General features: G+C 44.8%; 1 protein-coding gene across 7 annotated transcripts in view; it reads left to right on the top strand.

Annotated features, from left to right (window-relative positions):
• Positions 1 to 12467, top strand: part of Pms1 (PMS1 homolog 1, mismatch repair system component) — a 73536-nt gene extending 61069 nt beyond the window's left edge. For 5 of the 7 annotated variants that reach the window (XM_057758578.1, XM_057758579.1, XM_057758577.1 and 2 more), the window contains 4 exons: positions 4415 to 4900; positions 6366 to 6496; positions 9059 to 9219; positions 12145 to 12467. In XM_057758578.1, coding sequence (XP_057614561.1) covers positions 4415 to 4900; positions 6366 to 6496; positions 9059 to 9219; positions 12145 to 12309 — 943 coding nt within the window. In that variant the 3' untranslated portion in view covers positions 12310 to 12467. Of the gene's footprint in view, positions 1 to 4414; positions 4901 to 6365; positions 6497 to 9058; positions 9220 to 12144 lie in introns of those variants that run through there. The other 2 variants (XR_009056393.1, XM_057758581.1) reach the window with 2 other exon arrangements.
• Positions 12468 to 23477: the final 11010 nt, after the last annotated feature.

Here is a 23477-nt window from a genome sequence, read left to right as displayed (position 1 = left end):
GAAGTGAGAAGAGTCTGTGACACTGGGGCAGAAAGTAAGAGTGTGCTGGAGAAAGCTGCTTCTGCAGGTCCCAGGGCCAGCCAGAGCTTCTGCAGGTCCCAGGGCCAGCCAGAGCTTCTGCGGGTCCCAGGGCCAGCCAGAGCTTCTGCGGGTCCCAGGGCCAGCCAGAGCTTCTGCGGGTCCCAGGGTCAGCCCGAGGTTCTGCGGGTCCCAGGGCCAGCCAGAGCTTCTGCGGGTCCCAGGGTCAGCCCGAGGTTCTGCAGGTCCCAGGGCCAGCCAGAGGAAAAGGAGGATGGGAACACTTGGGTCTTTCCTCTTCTTTTCCTTACCTCCCCTCTAGAGGGTTAGAATCCGGGTGTGAGCCACTCTGCAGAGAGGGCATCCTTCAGGCAGGTGGTGCTAATTTGAGCTTTCATTTGCAATATATAAATCTATTTCTACTTAAAACAACTAAGTGATGTTGCAATTTGGATGTTACTGGAAATGATAAGTAAACTTTATAATTAAATGTAGCCTTTGGTTTCAGAAACATCATTTGACCTGACTGGTCAGTCAAATCAGCGTGAATACTTTCCACTGAAGTTGCTAAGGCCCTTAATGGCGTTACATACAGAGGTACCAGCTGTTCTTACTTAACATTTACCTCGTATTATTTTGGACATAACTTTTTTATGTTTCCCAAGGAACTAAATTAAATTGACTTCTTGGATAAATCAAAAGATTAGTACCATATGCGAAAATTTGCACATTATAATTAATTACAAATGGTGACCTTTATCCTGAACTCATTTTCCACCCCATAGGAAAAGTCTGGAGTTCTGATGTCTAATGCTAAAAATATACTTACTGCCAGTGCCTGCAAAAGTAAACTATTAAAGATCTTGTGTTTTGTTTAACTAGCTCATATGTTGGTGTTCTGGGTACACTTCGGAGAAGATAACTTTCGAAGGTGTGAGTATGAGAAGCAGATGATTCGCTGTTGATCTAGTTTCCAATGGAGCAGGCCTTTGTGCTGTCTTATCCAACCAAACGTAGCATTTCTTTATCCAGAAACATGCTCTGACTGTGAAGCACACTGTGTTGTGGTCTCTTGTTTCCTAGCCTCATATTATAGCATACGTACAAGCAACGTTCCGTAAGTTCTAAGCCCGCTTCTTACAAGACCGGAAATAATCTTAGTTCTCTAGTTCCAAATGCTAAACTTAATTTGACAAATGTATCAGTGTTGCTGAATAACTAACCTTTCGTCAGATGTCCCATTCAAGCTGGAGTATTCGTGTCTCTATTTCTTTTCGTGTTTTTCGTGTTGGGGATTGACCCCAGCCTAGCCTGCACTACACATGTGCTCGCCCACTGAGTACAGCCCCAGCCCAGGACTTGGACTTCTTGGTAGAAACTTAGAGCGAGCATCACCTTTTCCAGTGGACCCAGCAGCTCCTTCCTGATTACAGAGCTCGGTACTGGATGTACACTGCTCACATAATACAAATAAGCACCCTGCGGGACAGAACAAAATACTTTGCATTAAGTTTACATGGTTTCTAGTCAGCAGAAATCCACCAAGCAGGCCACCAGGGTCCCTTCTCTCCGAGGTCCCTTGGGCACTGCTTCCTGAGGTGAACAAGGCAGCAGCTACTTCTCATGGGACAGAATCATTGTGTTTAAAAGCAGAGCCATTAAGTGTCAGAGGGGCCTGAACTTGAAAGCCAGGCATCTCAGCTTTCCCAATGTGCTTGACGATGCCACTGTAGTGAACTGCCTTTGGCTCCAGAAGCTTTATCTCCTATAACTGAGAAAAGAAGAAAGCCCGCTAACTTTTTACCTACTAGAATTGAAATACCCATCGCTTACACAGTTGCAGTTGAATTTCATAAGTTAGATCTGTTTGATTTATTGGAGTTTGCATATCAACTGATCACGTTAAGTGAGGATAGAAAAATTACCATTAACTCGGTGGATTAGACGCTGTGCTTTCTACCCCGTGTGCTATTGGAATAGCTTTATCGTGCAGTATTTCTGTTCTCCATTTGATTTTGAAATGCAGTTTGCTCTATAGAATAATTTGGCCTTGTAATTCTCCTTCCTCCACCTTCCAGGTGCCGGGACTCTGGGCATACGCTGCACGCTAAATCATTTTTTTTAAATTGGGTAGCATTTGCCTACAGCAGTAATGTCTAGTTTTAGAAGAACAGTAAGGCTTGTTGATTCACCGTCTAATATTGGAGGCTTTTAAAAATAAAATTGGTTTCTGGTTTAGAGTTAACAGAAAATATCTGTTAGATTTCACTCACCTTTTGCTGTGTCTGGCTCATCTTATTTCCCGTCCTGGCAAATGATCCGGGTTAACATATAAAGAATCAGAATTTTTCCCAATCATTCAAATTGAAGTGGTTGGCATTGTTACTGAGATCTGTCGTTTTTCTGACATTTTGCAGTCAAGAGAAGAAAGGCACACACATTCGACTGTTAAGCTCCCTAGTGCCCCCCGTCATCTCTGATAACTTGGCATTTTGATCTGCTTCATCTAATGTTGTCAGTGTCTCATTTTTCTTTCTTTCTTTTTTTCTTAGTTTTTCAACACAGGTTTTCTTGTGCAACAGTCGTAGTTGTCCTGGAACTATTCTGTAGACCAGGCTGGCCTCGAACTCACAGAGATCCGCCTGCCTCTGCCTCCCGAGTTTCGGGATTAAAGGCGCGGGCCACCACCACCCATCAGTCTCCATTTTCTTGCTCCGTTTGTATACCGTATACATCTTTTCATTCTTTTGTGCTATCTGTGTTACAAAAGTTGGGTATCCTGTCCCTTAGTTAGATTTGGTCTATGAAATATTAAAATAATTGACATTGTTGGCATTCAGTCTGCCCTGCCTCCTGTTGTCCCTGTCTTCCTTGGAGCAGTTGCAGAGGTACTCAAGGTTTAAATGAATTAATTGTAATATCTAATTTGTATTACTGTTTGCTTAGTAAGTTCACCACGTATCCTTCTATCACACTTCAGTTAAAGTCAGTACCACACAGTCTCCCATAGAACCTGAAAGCCCCCGGCTGTAATTGCTTTCATGTCCATGTCACTCTTTTAAGAGTGCAATTATGTTAACAGAAAACTTTCTTATCTGAAGCTATGTGTCTAATCTTCTCTTTGAAGGATATCTGTGGTTGGTAGATTAGAATCGTGGGCTCTCTCGCCACATAAATGACGGCACATTGAGCCAGCGTTGCTTGTCCACTTGGTGGCCTCCTCACTGACTGATCTGGGGGATTTACCTTTGGTTTTCACCAGCTTGTTCTGGTGTATCTGGCACACTTGGTTAGCATTTAACCTGCCTGGACTTGCATCTCATAGATCATTGACTCCTCATCAAATGTAATTTTATTTAAAAAAATGAGACTTAATGTGTTGAGATGCTTGTGCACAAGCCCCTGGCTACTTCCGTGGTCATGGGTTCCTTTCCTTTCTTCCTCACGGTGGTCATTTCTGTACTCTGCCTTCAGGTTCACTGGCCCTTGTGTATCCATCCTGCTGTGTAGTTAAACCTGTGGCTATTCCATCCCATATACTGTTTTAGTTCTAGACGGTCCACATCTTTCTTTGTACGCGTATAGATTCTGCTCCTCACCTGAGCTTCCTCTTCTGTCTGTTTCAGTCTCCCAAAGCTTTTATACAAAGCTTTTTATTTATTATAAATCTGCGTCACTTTGAAGGTGGTTTTTCCTGACCTCTTCTCCCCTTGGCCATGACTCACATTTTTCTTTTTTGTTTCTTGGATGCTGACTTTTAATTGTGCAATGGCCATTGTGGGTGATGCTGTTCACTCCTGAACAGTGTTGATTTTATTTAAGATGCCTTTGAACTTGTGGGGTTTTGTTTTGCCTTGAATGATGGCGAGACTTACTCAGTTCTAGGGTGTAGGGTTTTTCCTTCCTGTTTTAATTGAAAGCCCAGTATGTTTACCAAGCTCCGCATGTGACCCAGACACCAGTCTCTGTTGCCCCTGCACTGCAGCTGGAAATTCTGTTCAGCTCATTAGCCTCTTCATGTTTTCCTGAGGGCTCCCACACATGGGATTTTCTCTCCATTTCAAGTTGTTCTGGAAGCAGAGGTCTGGGTTCTGACGACACAGGGTAGTCGATGCCATCTTCCAGCTGAGTTCCTGCCGCTCCTGCCCTCTAATGCTGGATAAGAACTCTGTGAACACAAATGGAAGAGCTTTCCCGTTTGCCTTTGACTGCTTTTCGGGAGCCAATTTCTGTGCTCTGTTTGGAGTTTCTTGCAAGCACACACAGGAGGGTCACTCTAATACACATTTTCTTGTCATTAGTGAATAATAGCTCGTTACTCTTAATACAATTTGCTTCAGATGATTATTATGTTTTTATTATGTGCTTATTCATTCTGTCTCCTCTCTGTTCTTAGGTATGAAGAAAAGGCTAAAAAAGACTTGGAACGATACAATAATCAAATGCAGAGAGCTATTGAACAGGAGCCACAAGCATCCTTAAAAGATGGCAGAAAAAAGATAAGAGCCACCAATGCATGGGGCTTGGCCCAGAAGCACAAGCTGAAAGCCTCACTATCTAATCAGCCGAAACTCGATGAGCTCTTTCAGTCCCAGAATGAGAAAAGGAAGAGTGAAAACATTAAAATAGCGGAGGTCCCCTTTTCTATGGAGAGCTTAAAAGTGAACTTTAAGAAACAAAAGAAAGTTGACTTAGAAGAGAAGGATGAGATTTGCCTGATCCACGGCCTCAAGTTTCCTGATGCCTGGCTGGTCACGTCCCGAAGAGATGTCATGTTACTGAACCCATACAGAGTGGAGGAAGCCCTGCTGTTTAAAAGACTTCTTGAGAATCATAAGCTCCCCGCAGAGCCACTGGAAAAGCCAATTATATTAACAGAGAGGTAGGCTGGGGCAAGAGGGTTTTTAACTATAATGTTTCCTCTTGAAAGTTGAGGGTCTCTTCTAGTAGGGATCAGTGGTGTTTACTTGAAGGCATATCTTGAGGTTTTTCTAAACTCTAGTGGCGATGCTAGTTGCCTAGAAATGATTTTGGAAGATCCTAAGGGCTCACGTCTTGACTCAGTAAATCCCAAGCTCGCTTTTCCTGTACCTTGTGACATCTCAAGGGAATTGGAATCTAGAGTTGGTTTTCTGTGCCGTTACACTGCTCTGTCACCGCCAGACACGCACTCGAGTAGAATCACCGTCACCGTCACCAAGACTTTTGCCCCATCCTGTTTCTGCCCATATGTGTGTATAGAGACACGTTTCCTCTCATTAAGGCGCGTGAGACTAATTCCTACTTAGCCCTTTCATATACTCACAGGTGATCCGTTTCTAACAGAATCACAAGTGTCTTTTTCATACCTTACTCAATAATAATAGCTGAGAATTGTTCCTCGTTGTTTCGAAGGGTTTGTTTTTGTTTTATTTTTTAGTTTTACAATTTTGAATTTAATGTCTTTCCGTAAGTTCTACACACGGCATTTGGTTGTATTTATTTTTTATTGTTTGATTGATTTACTGTGTAGCAGTCGGTGGAGTTTTTCCTTGTCTCCTTGCATCCTGATTGGCAGCGAGGTTTTCAGTTTGGCTTTTTTCCTTTAAGATCTGTTTTATTTGCGTGCACGCGCATGTGCATAACTTACATATGACGGGTGCCTTCAGAGGCCTAGAGAGGGCGTCAGAGCCCTGTAGCCGTAGTCACAGACCATTGTGAGTAGCCAGCTGTGGGCACTGGAAACTCAACTCCAGTCTTTTCCAGAAGGGCAGCCAGTGCTCTTACCCACGGAGCCATCTCTCCGGCCCTGACATGGCGCTAACATGTTCCTCCCCTGTCTCTCACTGAAAGTTAACTGCAGGAAGACAGGAGATTTAGGTTCTTCTTTCCAGTAGGGCTTGTTCTCAGTCGGGTGCTCCGTGCGCTTCAACGCAGTTCACTAGCTTTGGACAAAAGTGATCATCCCTCTCAAAGCTCCCACTACCCCTCTGTCTACTATCTGTCCAATAGCCAATAATCTGCTAATGATTGTTGTCTGAACTAATTATATTTTCTGTTATAAATGGGGTGGGTTTTTTTATATCTTATATGAGTAACTTGATGTGTGTTATATTTAGAGAACTACTGTTTACATCTCTCTTTGAGGTTGTAATACTCCAGAAGAGATAAGCTGTCCTTTATGTCTGTCTGTCCTTCCCCCTGTCTGGGCACGCTCTCCAGTGGGCCTCTCACATGGTGCTAGCAGAGTACAGAATGCTTTCTTACAGGGCTTGCACTTTCAAGTCACCCTTGGACGAGCCTCCATAAATCTTCTTATTTCAATCTGAATATTTAACATAAAGAACCATAATTTCTTTCTTTTTCAGTCTTTTTAATGGGTCTCATTATTTAGAGGTTTTACATAAAATGTCGACAGTTGACCAGAGATGCGGCGGATCAACTTACCTGAGTGACCCTCGTCTGACAGCAAATGGCTTCAAGATCAGGCTGATACCAGGTACAATGCTGGGCTCACTTGGAAATACTGTCTCTGACTTGGAAAACCTTCTCCCAAGATCCGCACTCGGCTTGGACGGTTTCCGGGTGTGTTTTCATTTTGCTGAACGTCGTTGTCGTCGGGCGTGCGGGAGTGGACTTCCTTCAGAGGGACGCTCAGGCCATCGCTGTGCGGATTCCTCTTGTCTTTTGGCATGGCGGCCCAGCTGCCTTCCTTGTAACTCAGCAATCAGAACTCTGACGTCAGAGCAGACGTGGGATAATAGAATGTCTAGTGAGGCGGCCATTTGGAGCTATTGACTTGTTTTGCCAGCTGACATGGAGTATCGGCTGTCTCACATGAATGTCAGAGCTCCATGGCTTTGTCAGATAGATCGGAAAGGATGTGTCTGCCTCGGGGAGTCCAGTTTTCTTACCTCGCCTTCTGTCTTTTTCTGGTTCCCGTGCTGCCGTAGCTCCTGGGTTAGCCTGTCCCTCACTTCCCTTGTCCCTGTCCAGCGCCACAGTGTCACAGCCAGAGTGTGTGTAGGGAAGGATTTTTAAAAAAATTCTTTCACAGAGGTGCGGAAGACATAAGTGGGAGCTGGCGAGAGGGCTCAGTGGCTAAGAACGCTGGCTTCCCTTCCAGAGGACCCACAGAGCAGCTCCTGTCTGTAACTCCAGTTCCAGGGGATCCCTGCCTGTTCTGTCCTCCTCGTGCAAGGCTTCATACAGTGCACAGACATACATGCAGATAAAACATACACATAAAATAATGACAGTGAATTTTAGAAAGAAAATAAGTAACAACAGTGTGCAGAAGCAAGAGCTGGCTGTCCGCTTGGTTTTTCACAGCCTGACCAGGTAAAGATGCCTCCCAGCCACGCCTCAGCTCCGCGGTTCCAGCTGCTCTGTGGAGGTGGACACAGCGTGTCCAGAGCACACATCTCTCACGCTCTTCACTAGTAACAGCTGTAACTTCCCAGTGGCCCGTTACCATCCTAGCAGCCTCCAGGGGAATGTCTGTCAGTCCCCGTTTTACAGATGGAAAGAGCTGAAGCACGGAAAGGTTCAGTTGGCTCTAGAGGATAGTCAGTGTTAGAGTGAAACCCACACAGCCTGCCTCCAGAGTCTACCCCTTAACAATTTTTTTTGTACAGCCCTTCATTAAAGTCGGCATATTAACTTCACAAAATAAGTGTAAACCCTGAGGTAACATGAATCAGTGCCGAGGCTGGGCACGATGACACGGGCCTTTTGTCATAGCCTGAGGGGCTGAGACAGGAAGGCTGCTGTACGTTTAGAGCTGGCCTGATATATATAGTGAGTCTAAAGCAGTCTTGGGCTACATAGGGAGACCTGTCCCCAAACACAAAGCAAACAAACGAAAAGGAAGCCTAGTACTCCACAGAGCATCGCTCCGAGTTTAAATCCCCCTCCAGCCCCAGCCCCCCTCTCAGACCTGATCCAGGATGCTCCCTTCTTCTAGTCCTCATAGAGCGCTTTCCTGGAGTCCTGTGGCCTCTTTCCATCGGAAAATTTGAAGTATGAAGTGTGTGTGTGCACGTGCGCATGTGTGTATGTAAGAGAGAGAGAGACTTTATTCTTAATCCATTTCTCTAGTTTGTGTTGCGGGAAGGTACCTTTTCACATCTATATACTATCTAAGAAGGATGGGCGAGCCGTCCCATCCCCCTCACCTTCCCTGTGTCCTCAGACGCATTTCATCCCCTCTAGGGGGCTCCGTCGCTCATCTTCCCTCGGTTATCCTGGGGGGACGGTTCGATCTGCGCTGTGACATCTACCATTTGGCCTATAATCCCTAGAGCTGCGGCCTCTCAAGTTTGCCCGATTCCTGTTGTCACTCGTTCACCAACAGCCGTTAATGCACAGTTCTAGGTAACAGACACGCCATGGATCCCAGCATTAAAGCCACTGTTGTTCAAACAGGATGACTGACTTCTCTAGTGTCAAAGCCGATGCTTTGGAATATACACTGTCATGGATGTTCTACCCAATTACACATCCAGGCATGTGGCCTTTCCTAAAATATCTTCATAAATAACACCAGTTTCTGGTGTTTCCTTAGTTGAATCTCTGAATAAGCACTAGAATGTTTAGTTCCTGAAATCCTATAGTAACAAGGTACAGTGTCTATTTTTATTCTTGCTAAGTTAAAATCGCCGAGGTCTTTAAATTAGATATAAGGCTAGTGGGCTAGAACTTGCAGTACAGCAGTGGACAAAACACTTAAACCATTTTGACTTTAATGAATATCATTCTCTTCATTCTCTCTCCAAAGTAAGCAATGTTCTAAGCAAATGCGAGGAACAGACCAGTGGGAACTGAGATTAAATTAAATTATATAAGGCACATGTGGGGTCGTTGAGCACCCATGACTTAATTGAAGGCTTCTGGGAAATCATTATTTGTTCTCCAGGAAGCAACACAACTTTGCCCTGAAATATTAGACTCCGGTCAAGGTTCACTAAATGTTCTAACAGTGACTTTGTTCCCAATGGATATGTTCTGGAATACAATTTTAACCAGCTCAACTATGCCCCTGTGGTTTGGGTTTTCTCAGGAGTTTCCAGTACTGAAAACTACTTGGAAATAGAAGGCATGGCTAAGTGTCTCCCGTTCTACGGAGTAATGGATTTAAAGGAAATTCTTAATGCCATAATAGACAAGAACGCAAAGGAGCCTTACGAGTGCAGACCCCGGAAAGTGACGAGTTACCTGGAGGTGCGTCTCATGGTCACATGCTCTTAACCAGGGAAAAGCTTTGTTTTTCTTCTGGTTTGAGATGGGGTCCCACTCTGTGTCCTTGGCTGGCCTGGAAGTCACCCTGTGGATCGTGCTGGCCTTGAATTCTCAGACATCCACTGCCTCTGCCTCCCTCCTAACCCTCGGCTAGGATTAAAGGGCAGGGCCACCCACTTATCCCAGTAGTAAGTGATTAAAAGAGCAGATTCTAAAATGTTTATTTTCACAAAGAGATTGCTACTTTAAAAAACCCAATAAAAATATTTCACCGCATAGGCTGCGATAAATGCTATGAGAGATCCTTATAATACAGTTTTATTTATGAAACATTCTGTAGAGCTGTTTTCTATTAATCTCAGAAAAGTTTCCAAATTGTTCAAATGTTATGCTGTATTATTTGTCAAAAACATTTTATTATGATTCTAAACCCTGAGCTCTTCAAAAGGAAGTGAAAGATCTAAATTGTTGAATAAATGAGGCTAAGTTGTTGAATAAATGGAAGTTTTACTTTGCTAACACTTCACATAGCGTCTACCAAAATGAGAATTGCGAAATTAGGTTGAAAACGAACGTTCAGGGCAGCTGGGTCTGATGGTGTACCTGCCCTCCCAGCACTCAGAAGACTGAACAGGAAGATCGCAGGCCTTGTCTCAGAAGTCAAACGTAAAAGAAGAGGGCTAAGCCTATCCAAGTACAGACTAAGGGCCATGACTGTGTCTCTCGTTATATCCCAAACCATCCTGGACTTGGATTTCACCCTCTCTCTTGTCTGTGGTGTTCAGACACAGGCCATGCCCGTCCCCGGGACTGGAGAGGACGCTCAGACCAGCTCTGTTGACCCCTTGGGAACTTGTGGAAATTCCCAGCCAGTTGCCAGGGTAATCCAGCACTGATTGTTTTAGGGAACTCCAAAAGTAGTCTTTTTCTTAAGAGAGAAAAGAAAAAAAATGGATAAGAAATAAGGTTTCAGAAATAATAGAAAGTAGCAGTTGAGACTTGAATGGTTTACATTGGAGAAACTAGATATGGTTGTCAGGGGAATGGTCTTTAAAAAAAAAAAAAGTTGACCAGGCACACACCTTTAATGCCAGAACTTGTAAGAGAGACAAAGACAGGGTGATCTCTGAGTTAGAAGCTAACCCGGTGTATACACTGCATTCTGTGATAGCCAGGGTGACACAGAGAAGCCCTGTTTGGAGAAAACCAAAGGGGATGATAAATATTCCCGTGTGGCAGAGAAGCGTTAGAAAGGACATGCATCATGGTCTCTGAATCAAGAGCCAAAAAGAGTGAAAAATAGTTTTTCCTTTTTTTGTGTTTGTTGGGGGGTCTTGTGTTTTTTTTTTTTTTTTTTTTTTTTGGCTTTTTTGAAACCTCTCCATGTAGCCCAGACTGCTCCCAAACTCCTCCCAGTCTTCCTGGCTCACTCTCCCAAGTACTTGGGGTCACAAGTGTCCACTACCAAGGCCAGCTGAAAGGAAACCTTTTTTTTAAAAAAAGATTTATTTATTTATTATGTACACAGTGTTTAGCCTCCATGTATGCCTGAAGGCCAGAAGAGGGCACTAGATCTCATTACAGATGGTTGTGAGCCACCATGTGGTTGCTGGGAATTGAACTCAGGACCTCTGGAAGAGCAGTCAGTGCTCTTAACCTCTGAGCCATCTCTCCAGCCCCGAAAGGAAACCTTTTGAGGTGAATGAAAAGATGTACATGGTAGAAGACACGACTTTGGCTACGAGTGGAGGGGGTAGAGAGACTGGGCATCTGGGATCTGAAACCAAGAAAACGGGGTACAGTAAAAGAAAGGACAGTCCCGTGAGGAGCAGCAGTGTCCAGGTGTCATGGGAGCTGTTAGGACCTGACCTCCGTCTTGTGTCCGACCACAGCAGTTGCTTGACCCCAGGGGTGTCCGGGAGGTTTACCCTCCGCTAAGGATTAACAGGTTGGATATGGAGAGGGACTAAGGGGCAGGGAGAGAAACCTGAACACACTGTATTCCAGGAATTCGCTAAGTCAGCCGTAGTACTGGATGCTGAATTCACTACTCAGCCTCGGGAGGGAGAGAGGGAACGAAGTTCCAGGGAGGCCTGTGAGTCTGAGAGTAAGGAGGGGTTAAAGGTCAAAGGGAAGGAAAGACAGATTCTGTTGGAATAGGGGTGGAATGGTTGGAAGACTGAGGGCCTGTGGCTAAGAGACTGATGTTAAAATGTAACAACTCTAGGGGCAGGATTTTTTTTTTAATACTAAAAGAAGCTAGTCTTGTTTATGATGCTGTTTCCCTAGACCTTTCTCCTTCCTGTATCAGAAAACAGCATTTCTGCACCAAACCTGAGGACATTCCCTTTGGTTCTGCAGGCCTCCTAGCCACACCACCTGAGGCAGATGACCACAGCAGCTCTTGTTACTAGCCCCACAGTGGCTGTCGGCCTCAAACCCCGTTTCCCCCTGCAGCCAGAACGCTCCATGACATGGGAAATACTTGGCAGGCTCTATTTCATCTCTAGTTCCTGTCCTGGAGGGTGACCCGGTGCCTGCTTAACTTCTGTCTTGTCTCCTCTCTGGGCCACACCCACACAGACGTTTCCTTCTCTGAAATGCTTTACTTTGCTCATGACCTTGGCATGTTAACTGAAAAGCCTGAATGTCATCCTCTGAGCTAGCTTCCCATCTGTCACTGCCCTTGCCCAGTTAACCGTGTACGTGTACGTCATTTACTCGCAAGTCTTTTGTTTCTCTGCATTGAGATGTAAACTTCACAAGGTCTGGTGTTCAGTCTCCAGAGTCTGCAGCATCGTTAACTGTTACTAATTAAATAGGTATTTTTCAGTTTTTATCTGCCACAATAATGTGTTTTTTCTTCAGGGTCTACCCTAATGAGATGTGTTCCTTTTCTTTTCACAGGGGGAAGCAGTCCGTCTCTCAAGACAGCTACCCATGTACTTACCAAGAGAAGACATCCAAGAGCTTATCTATAGGATGAAGCACCAGTTTGGAAGTGAAACTAAAGAGTGTGTTCATGGCCGCCCATTTTTTCACCATTTAACCCACCTTCCAGAAAGTTCATGATTAAGCTTCTGACAGTTATTAACTGTTGACGTTGATGTGGTTTTCAACCATTTTTTGCATTATCATGTATCAAAATGACTATTTTATAAATGAGGATTTACTGGCCTGTTTGTATACTGGAAAGCTGTTTTGAAGTTGTAAAATATATAAATAAATAATATGCAGTATTGATTTTGTTCTCATACCTAGCCTTCAAACTAGGTGTAAGTTGTAGGATCCACAGGAGAGGACAGGTGTGCCCTTGGGTGCCTGACGAGCCGTAGACTCCACAGGAGAGGACAGGTGTGCCCTTGGATGCCTGACTTATGAGGTTACTGTTTAGGAGAATTTACCCACACGGCTCAGCTGGCTCATCACAAAAGAGTTTTCAGTGCAAGTTTCAAGTCAGGTGGAGAGGCAGAGAATGAGAACATGACCAAATAAGGTAGCGCTGCCTCCCCAATATGATAATATTTTAGCCTTAGGGTCAGATTTTGTCAGAAAGTATATGTGGGAAGATCAACATTTTCAACAGAAAAAATGAGGTCACCATCGTTTTTTTTCTCGCATATATTCCTTCACAAACCAGGACAATGTTTCAGTACTTTACCAAAAAAAAAAAAGCAAAACCAACGTGATTTGTTTAATGCGTGCCTTTTGGTGTGTAAAGTGACATACAGTGTAGTGGGCACGGTGTCTCCATACACTGTCTACAGCTCTCATGAGTCATCTATGAATTCTTAATCTTTGTCTTACATATAAATTATAATACCTGGAGTTACTCCTGCTGCTCAGTGTTTCCCCGCCAAACTTAGGTTTGCCGTGACCCAAATACCGCTCATTCCCACACCTCTCTAACTCACCTTGTGATGGGGCTTCCTGCTGACACATGTGTGTGTGTGTGTGTGTGTGTGTGAGAGAGAGAGAGAGAGAGACAGAGAGAGAGAGACAGAGAGAGAGAGGCCCTCTACATTGGCCTCTCCCAACAAGATCTCTTGTTGAAGGTGGAGCTCACTGATTTTCCTGCCGGGCTGCCTGGCCATTGCTGGGATTATAGGCTCAGGCTGCGAACCCAGTTTCTCTTCCTGTGCTTGTGAGTGTTGAGGCAGGGATGCTGGGGTCAGAACCCACATTCTCATTCCTACACATCTTGGAGTCCTTGTCCAAGCCAAGTTAATCCTCTCTCATTGGACAAACTGAGAAGTAACAGCTCACCAAGGAACAGAAACAGGAAGAACTTGAATTATACATACAAGCCCCCCCCCCAAAAAAAAAAAAAAACCATAGATTCATTTTCTCAGTAAGTCAGATTGGTCCGACCACACATAGAGAAACCCATTTTTGTATTAGCTCGTTTGAGCTTCAGTTTAGGACTGCAGACACTCAACACCAACTCCGAGGCTGAGCATCCTTAACAGATGACTTACCGTGAAGAATGGGTCTAAGGGGGAGGGGGCCTTAGGGTCCACAAAGTACAAGTATTTCGTCGCAGGGGACTCTGAGAAATGCTTCTTTGAGCAAATGAACTCGGGCTCGCGACATCTTCCCGACGGCTTTGGAGCATCAGTGTGGCTGAGCTGCCTGCTTCTTTCATGGGTGTGGGTTAATGTTGAGATCATCCAAGTTTTGTGGCTCTGGGCTCTTGGCCCTGTTGGCTGTAGCCTCCCTTTCCAAGAGCTCCCCATCCCCCCAGGATCTCTGCTTCAGTCCCAGCAGCACCCGCGAGCCCCGGACACCATGGCTGGAGCAGGCAGCAACCGAGAGGCCCTGGCTTCCCGTATGGAGGTAACTAACGGCTGTGGCCTGGGAGACCGGGAGCAGAGGCGTTAACGACAGGGTGGAAAGATCCAAGGAGAAAGGTCCGAAATTACTCATGCCTCCCTCTAGTCTTCCGTGTCCTCGGCCTAGAGAAAGGGAAAACTTTAAATGTCATTTTCTCAGAGCACCGTTGGTACCCAAATGTGTTGAGCAAGGCCGGTTCCGCCCCGGTGCTGACACCCACGTGGAGGAGGCCTGTGGGTTCCTTTGGTACAAATACTTCGCCAGAGCAGAAGCCAGGGGTCGCATAGGCACGCCTGGGGCATTTTAGGTTATTTATATAGTGAAACGTGTTGGGCCCCGTTCAGATAAACAGATAAATGCTTTTCTTGTTTATTTAACTGTGGTTTAGACAAATTTAGTGGCTTAGGTTGCAGTCCCTGGAAACCATGCCTCTGCAGTCTGTTTCTTAACTAAAAGCATAAATAAGATGTTTTCCCCCTTTGATTTTCATCATATTTTTGCAAGATCCCTCCAGACTCTTGAAGGTGGAAACGGAATGAGAGCCTTTAATTAAATTCAGGTTAGGGTTTACTCGTACAAAATAGATTAACGCTTGACAGTTCTGTCAGCCAAAGGGAATGCTCCTGAGAGGCGAGCGCTGCTGGCTAGCTTACCCAGACAGGTTAAAAAGGAGCTCAGAGCAGAGCGTTTGCCGAGCATGCGCAAATGGTCAAGTGTCTGGCGTTGGTCTCAAACATGCCGCCCACCCCCTCCCCCAAAAGAGGAATTCGATACCCAAGGAAGAGGGTCCATGGAGGATCTGTGAAGCTATCCATCAGTTGTCCACACGAGAAAATGGGGGTGCAGAGGATTAAAAGACAGGGCACGCTCCCATTTCTCCTGTTGAAGTCGTAATTAGTGACGCAAAGGAATTAACAGAAAATAGTCAATTTGACTGCAGAGTCAAATGAAAATACTCGAGGTTGTCAACAATGCTCTATATTCAAGAGTATAAATAATCAAACGGTGGCTTTAGGCTGGGCCCGAGTTACCAGGTGGTGACCCGGGAGGAGGCAAAAAGAGGGAAAACCCAAGGCCCGGCTGAGTACAAAGCAAATTCAAGGCCAGTCTGGGCAAATTAGCAAGACTCTTGTCTTCAAAGGTTTGAAACAGAGGGATTGGGCTATGAATACAACCCTGCCAGAATCCGGGGGGGGGTTGGTGCTCCCGGGGGAAATGCGCACAGAGAGTGCTGCCCTATTCTCTACACCCAGAGTCTTTTTCTTTTTGATAACACTCCATTTCTTTAAACCTGTATTTTTTTTTTCTTCCTGAACCATTGAGGTCTACTGTCTAGACTAAAAATCAGAGTAGGAATTATACCTGCTGAGTTCTGAAGTCCAGATGTGACCCTGGTCACCAAGGCCAGGGTCCCTTCTAACAGTCTCTAAGACGATTCTCTACTTATCTTCAAAACACTTGTCGGGATCTGAAATCGTCTTTTTCTTGTTCCTGCAAAATCTAACTCTCTTATTAGTCGTACGGAAATCTCTCTGAATTAGGTCATCTTTCTCCCACATTTTTAAATTATCAGAGGATCTAGATGTCCAGTGTCCTCAGGTATGACGCAAAGTTGTACCAGATTCTCCGTCTTTAGTTGAATACTGTCTATTCATTGAATGGCACCTTTTAGTCTACATACCAACCACAGTTTCCCCTCCTTCCTCCTCTCCCATGCCCTCCCCCTCACCTCCCATCTACCTACCTTCCCCATCCATTCAGAAAGGGGCAGGCCTCCCATGGGCACAGCACATAAAAAATAACAATAAATAATAGATAAAGCATGACACCTCAAGTTGATGCAGGACCAAGCTCCCTTTGTGTCAAGGCTGGGCGAAGTAATCCAGCATGGAGAACATGGTTCCCAAAAGCCAGATAAGCAAGCCAGGGACAGATCATGATCTCGCTGCTAGGAGCCTCAGACCAAGCTACAGAACATGCAGAGGGCCTAGGTTGCTCCCATGCAGGCTCCCTAAGTCCAGAGTCCTTCAGCACCCACGAGTTCAGGTCAGCTGTCTCTGTGCTTGAACCATCTCTCTTTTTTTTTAATTTAATTTTATTTATTTATTTATTGAAAATTTCCACCTCTCCTCCTTCCACTTCCCTCCCCTCCCCCTCCCTCTCTAGTCCAAGGAGCAGTCAGGGTTCCCTACCCTATGGGAAGTCCAAGGTCCTCCCTGCTCTCACCAGGTCTAGGAAGGTGAGCATCCAAACAGACTAGGCTCCCACAAAGCCAGTATATGCAGTAGGATCAAAACCCAGTGCCATTGTCCTTGGCTTCTCAGTCAGCCCTCCTTGTCCGCCACATTCAGAGAGTCCAGTTTGATCACATGCTCCATCAGTCCCAGTCCAACTCGGAGCCTTGGTGAGCTCCCATTAGATCAGCCCCACCCTCTCAGTGGGTGGGCGCACCCCTCGCGGTCCTGACTTCCTTGCTCATGTTGAACCAACTCTTAAGGTTGCCAGGAATCACCCCGAAGAAGAAACGGGTTTGGGGGATGGGGACAAGAGCATATGCCAGTGTGTGGTGAGTGCCGAGAACAGTACAGACCGAGACTGGCTTATCACCATTAGCACTGGCTCAATCTATAAACGCCTCAGGCCTGGCAGGACTGGGAAATGCTTGTTTTCCACGGACTGCTAGACACTAATAAAAATTTTGAACATGAGACATTAAAGTGCAAAATAAGATTGAGGACGCTTCACCCAATTGTTAGAGAAGTTACGTTTGAAAAGAGTTTGAAGGAACCGAACAAAAAGGGTAAAAGCCCTATGGAATCAAAACTTAAATGAGAATTCATGAGGGATTTACCTCCCTTCAGGGTTTTCCATCTGGGTTCTGCATGTACGGATGCAAGGCAAGTGGAGGAGAGGCCTTGCCTCCACTCCTGCTCCTTGATGGTCCCTAGGACCGCTAACCATCCTAAGGGCCACACAGCCTAGGATACCCATGCCGTCCAGCACATCTTAAAATGTGTGCGATTTGAAGCTGAGTTTGCACTGGAAGCCAACTCAAACTTTGCAGCGGTTCCTTGAATGCAATAGCTCTCTGATAATAAGAGACTTAAGTATTCAAATACAGCTTTGTGGGTAGCATTTACACAGAGAGGCTTAATACATAGTAACCGGCAATCCGATTAATCATGAAAGCTAGACATACTTGATTTTTAAGAACCTTCTCTTCCGTATTTTAATTGTGCTTTCTAATTTAGATCATAGAGATGAATAGCAAGTTGAGAAGCAGGCAAGAAATTGTGAATAGACTGAGCATATTTTTGGAAGAAAACGGTATGTCTTTAAAATTTAAGAACCTGTTATTTCTTCCTCTTTTTTCTTTTTATCTTTCTTTTTGGTTTTTTGAGATAGGGTTTCTCTGTGGTATCTCTGACTGTCCTGGAACTCACTCTGTAGACCAGGCTGGGCTCGAACTCACAGAGATCCGCCTGCCTCTGCCTCCCTGAGTGCTGGGATTAAAGGCGTGCACCACCACCGCCAGGCTGTTTTTCTCCTTAGCCTGTGTCTTCCAGTGGAAGGTTTATAACAAGGTATTTTTCTACACTCTCAAAGTCTTGGCACGCACTAAATTCATTGAGTAGGTGCTGAAAACTTCGTCAGCTCTGGATTTGTTTCCTCTCGGATTCTATTCTCTGGTCTTCCTCTCGCCGTGTCCATATCTGACAGTTACTGTCTACTTACGTGGTCCTGCTTGTACCGTTAGGTTTTCCTTTGCACTCACTTCCTACTATTGTTTAACAGCGTATGATATGTTGTGCTATGATCTACCGTTATCATATTCACAGTTTCACAATAACGTTGTTAATTTGCACAATATATTCTTATGACCGTACCTTGGAGGCAGTATGTATAAAAACATACCCATATAACATCATAAAATATATATTACACAACGTATTGTAATGTGTTCATATTTTATGCTTAAAATCACCTTCAATGGGAGATTTTTTCAGTCTCTAAAATTACATCTCATACTTTATTCCAGAAGTGATTAAGGGTGTGGCCCAGAGGTAGAGTGTAGCAAGTCTTTCTCTGTCCTGCCAACCAGCTCCCAAATAATGACATGGGACTTCTCAATAACCATGAAAGCTCAGCCTTAGCTTAGGCCTGTTTCTAACTAGCTCCTATAACTTAAATGAACCAATTTCTATTCATGTGTGTGTTGCCAGGTGACTCATGGCTTCTACCTCTCCCCTGGCATGTCCTGCATCCTCTGTCTCAGGCTGGAAACTCCCCCTTTCTTCTTCCCCGACCTCTCTCTGTTTAGAAGTCCCGCCTACCCTCCTGCCTAGCTGCTGGCCATTTAGCTTTTTATTAAACCAGTCACAGTGACGCATCTTTACAGAGTGCAGTCAAATGTCTTACAACAGTAGAGTACTTACCTCGCATATGCTGGGCTCTGGTTTGATTGATGCTCAGCAGTAAGCAGTGATGTTGATGGCTTCAAACGTCAGCAAAGGTTTGTACGTTTCCTCTAATCATCATTCATATTTTAAGAATTTAAAGACCATATTTAATCATCCTCCTGACCAAGAAGTACCAATTGAAATTTAGGGAATTTAGAATAAAATATAAAATATTATTAGGTTAGTACTCGTTCAGTTAACATTAAGATATTTGCGTACTGAGTTCTGGTCAATTGAACGAGTAAGATGAATGAAAGAGAAACTTTGAAAGAAAAGGTAGCTTGAATACTGTCTTATTAAAAACAACATGCAATGGGATGCAATTAGTGGACAAATAAGATGATGTCTAACCTGGTACCATAGTCATGGATGGTGTGGCACATCCTTCATCTTAGCACTTAAAGAGACAGAGGCAGGCAGGTATCTGTGAGTTTGAGGCCAGCCTGGTCTACATAGTAAGTTCCAGGACAGCCTTGGCTGCTTAGAGAGACGTTTTTTCTAAAAAAGCAAACAAACAAAACAAAACAGTAATGTAGTTAGAAATAGGTTCAATAGCAAAGGAAAGAAAAGATAACAAAATACAGAAAAACGAAAAGTGACAATCTGGGTTGGGAGATGTGAGCTCTAGAAAAGTCTAGGGCGGAGGGACCACTTAGGGTCAGATTCCCAAGATGCATTTCAAATTCTGTACTGGTTCATAGTCCTAGTGTTGGGTCCTCCCTACTCGATCAGGATTCCCTGGTTCCTTTTTTTGTTCTCTAGTATCCGTAACGCTTGCTTGTGTGCGCCCACAAGTGCTTCTCATTCACCGAGTGTTTGCGTTCAAGCCACTAAGTTTGCGACTTACCATTTCTGGGTGGCTTTATCTCTGCCTCTCGCTTGGCAGAGACCCAGCCGGAAGGCAGTCTGTAGATGTGCCTATGTTTGTGTGAGCCTCTGCTTCCTCTCTTCTTCAGTGCGTCTCTAGACCCTCCTGCCCTGCGGGGCAACAGTCACGGGAAATAAGATTCGAGGTTCATTTGGAATCAAATATGAGCAGACTCGGAGGCCAAGCCAAGGCTTCCCACTTCCTGAGCAGGGAGGTGAGAGGGTTGGAAGCGTGAATGAATTAGACGAGGATGGGGGGTCTGCTAAAGCTCCATTTGTGTGCTCTCCAGTCACCTAGTGTTCTTCTATCCTCTCGATATAGAAGAAACCTCTTTAGAAGAACTGGAAGAAGAGTCTGACGTTTTTGAGGTATGAACACATTTCTAAACTGAAATTCTATTAAAGATTGGAAGCACCTAAAGCACATCACCATTTGCTTCTCTGACACCGGCCAGTAGCACGTGCTGACTTTAGTGGGGACACGGGCTCCATCCCCACCAGTAGCACATGCTGACTTTAGGGGAACACTGACTCCATACCCGCCAGGAGCACAAGCTGACTTTAGGGGGGACACGGGCTCCATCCCCACCAGTAGCACATGCTGACTTTAGGGGAACACTAACTCCATACCTGCCAGGAGGACATGCTGACTTTAGGGGGGACATGGGCTCCATCCCCGCCGGTAGCACGTGCTGACTTTAGGGGGGGACACGGGCTCCATTTAACAAGAATGTTAAGATTCTGTCATACCTGAATAAAAAGATGCATGGAGTTTATCTCAGTTTATCTTGATTCCGACATTTGTCTGGAACATAACATGTCTGTGTTTTGTTATCCTCCTCTGTGCCTTTGCTTATGCATTCTGTGTCCGTTTATACTTTCTCCTGCATTCCAGACAGTTCTAGATATTTCCAGATCTTGTTTGTTTTCTTCTGACTTATAGCTACACTTCCCTTTCCCTTACTTTGGCTGGCTAAGGTTAAGGGTTAAAGTAGAACATATCAGACAGTTGTGATCTCTGTTGATACAAATACTACTAAGATGCTTTTTATAATAAGGAGAAAACCAAGTGAGTGTGTAGGACATTTGAATTTTTCAAGGAATTGGATTGCCAGCTCACCGTCTAACGCCTGAGTTTTAGACAAGTTGCGGTGGGCTATTGCTTCTTACAGGAGTCTTTACAGAACGCTCTTTACATCCTGCTGTGTGCCTCTGACTGACCCTCACACTGTGTGTCTCTCTTCTCTGAAGGAAGAAGAAACAGAAGGTCTGAGTGAAGATGGTCCCAAAGAAGCACACAATAAGTCAGTGAGATGCATACTGTTCTGCCAAATTTATAGCTTTCATAGACAGCTAACCCCGTAGGTCCTGGCATTCCGGAGTCAGGGATCGCCTGGTGCAAGGCTGTGGGTCTCAGAGGTTCACACTCAGCATTATTCAGCTAGCTGTGCTAGAGATAATATTCCCTTCACAGTGTGTAAAGACCACGTGAGACGGAACGTAGAGACTGGAGGAGCGTGCAGGGGATGCGCGGTGGCTGTGAGTTCCCAGCTTCTTCTGTGCTCTCTTTTTCAAGGGCAATCGCCCTGGAAAAGCTACGCATTTGTTTTCAGATGCAGAATTTGTCATTGTGCACCTGAGCGTAATATAAATCTAGCTTTGGGGAAATCGCTCGCGTAGAGTTTCAGAATCGTATTTCAGCTCCTAGTTAGATACAAGACCATGCACTATGCATTACCGTTGACCCAAAGTCAGTGGGAGAGACCCATATGTGGTGAAAAGTGTGTATATATTCTGTGAAATTGGATTGACAACAGGACATTTCCGTGTGGTGATAATCATCAAGTAAAATAGAAAAACATTTTAAAGGTTTATGTCAAGCAATTTCTAACATTTGATTGATCTCTCTACCTTTTTCTTCTCAAATTCTTCTCATATAAACACGGTCCCTCGACTCTCCATGACATATATTATTTTCCTAAAACAGACCTGAAGACGGTCACTGTAACATTGACATGGATGGGTAATTTTTCTTCATTTCATTTCCTTGGGCAAATAAATGCTTATTTAAAGCTCAGAAATAAATGAAAATAAAAATGGGGAGAAGGGACTGATCCTCCTGGATAAATCAGGGTAACGTGACAGTTAAATATTCACGAGATAATTGGACACAGCTGAGAACTGAAAGCTGAGACACCCCACAGATACTTCCCCAACTCCCCCCGTCTTGTCTAATACACACTTTCTCTACGTTGAATTTTGTGTGTTGCTCACGTTTTTCTACTGGTACCTTTATTCAATGTAAGTATGTACACTTTTAGCTCCGATGTATCTGTGAACATACAATTGCCATTACACGATCCACTCACCTCCACTGAGGAAGTGGGAGCCATCTTAACATACATGTCCCTGCTCACACTCTGAGTTCTTCATTTAAAAGCGCCTTGCCACTTCCCCATCTGAGTTCTCATTTCTTCTAATCTCAATCCATGGGAAAACTTTCCTAACTTAATTTCTTCTAATCTGGCCGACTTCTTGACCATATCGCCCACATTGCTAACGAGGAATCTTTATCAGAGGAAAATTGAATGTAATCGCTCTTACTGATAGCCCTTAATTGTAACGGTGGATTTTCTTATGGACTAAAGCTGGCTCCTGTGTGCATTTTCAACCTCACTTCCAACATGCTTTCCCTCCTGTCCTTGATCCTTGGCACGCCACTTGCTCTCAGTTTTCTAGCATAAACTTTTGTCTTATGTCTCTCCATCAAATATGTTGTAGCTAGATGGGAGCGGATAGTCTGGGGGCTGTTGGGTATGGATCGAGGCCTCCGGATCAGCTTTGGAGCCCGCCTCCCATTTCACTCTCAAGACTAGTAAGGGAAGCATCAGTTTTGCCCTTCCTTAGATATTAAAATACCATCTAGGGCAGGGTGGTGGGGGTGGGGATAGCCTTCCAGGCCCCTCAAGGGAGAACTCCTGCCTCCTGATCAGAGGAATCGGATGTGAGGTCTCTCTTTGGTCCCAGGTTAATCCCTCTACATATACGTAGACAGACAGCACTAATTGAACCGTGGATTATAAAAAAAGAAAGGAGAGCCGGGCGATGGTGGCACACGCTTTTAATCTCAGCACTCGGGAGGCAGAGGCAGGCGGATCTCTGTGAGTTCGAGACCAGCCTGGTCTACAAGAGCTCGTTCCAGGACAGGCTCCAAAGCTACAGAGAAATCCTGTATAATAATAAAAAAAAAAAAAAAAAAAAGGAGTTGGAGGAAGGCACTTTGGGGAGCGCGGATGCTGGAGGATTTGTAGGAGGGTAGTGGGAGTGGATATGATCGTATTTCATTGTATACATGAATGAAATCTTCAAGAATAAAGAAAAATTAATAATAATAAAGACTAGAACGTTACATATTATTGGCTCATTCCTTAATAGTTAATCCAGCTGGGTCTGTCAATCACCTGTCCAGAAGACCGCCCCTTAGGGAAGCGGATTCACCTCAAAACAGGCTGAAGAGTAGGAATAGCCATCCCGGTAATGAGAGTTACCCTTGCCTAAGACGCTCGCGCTGCCTGTGTGCTCCGTTCCCCGCCGAGCCTGCCTGTTTCCTAGGGTCTTTTCCTTTCGGATACCGGCAAAAAAAAAAAAAATCTATGCTGCCTTTCCCTGGCTCCCTAGGCTTCCTCGCTACGTTTCTGAAGCTCTCTACCCTCTCTCCAGCTCTTGCCAACTTCAACCGTACAAAGTGCAGCTCTCTTGGACCCAAACTCAAAACGCCCTGGTCTCCCTTTCTCTTTTCCGTCTCCCTCCTGATGGCCGCCAAGATGTACAGCGTACAGGCCTTGTTTTTATCTCAGATTTTGATAAAAATGTCCCTGTGCTCTCTAGTCTATTTCTCCTTTATTTTATTAATTAGAATAAGAACCTGGCAGGGAACCCGCGTTTCCCTGGTAACATACTGTCGCGGATTTTCCCCTACCCAGTTTTGCTTGCCCAAAACCAACCAGCAGATTTTCACTCTACGCTCAGAAGTACTATTAATTCTTGGAAATTCCGAAGGCCCCTCTGGACAAACTGTAC

This window comes from Chionomys nivalis, chromosome 26 (genome assembly GCF_950005125.1).
Source record: "Chionomys nivalis chromosome 26, mChiNiv1.1, whole genome shotgun sequence".
In the NCBI taxonomy this organism is placed as follows: domain Eukaryota; kingdom Metazoa; phylum Chordata; class Mammalia; order Rodentia; family Cricetidae; genus Chionomys; species Chionomys nivalis.
The sequence above is the reverse complement of the archived record's forward strand: the minus strand, read 5'-3'. Positions and strand labels throughout refer to the sequence as shown.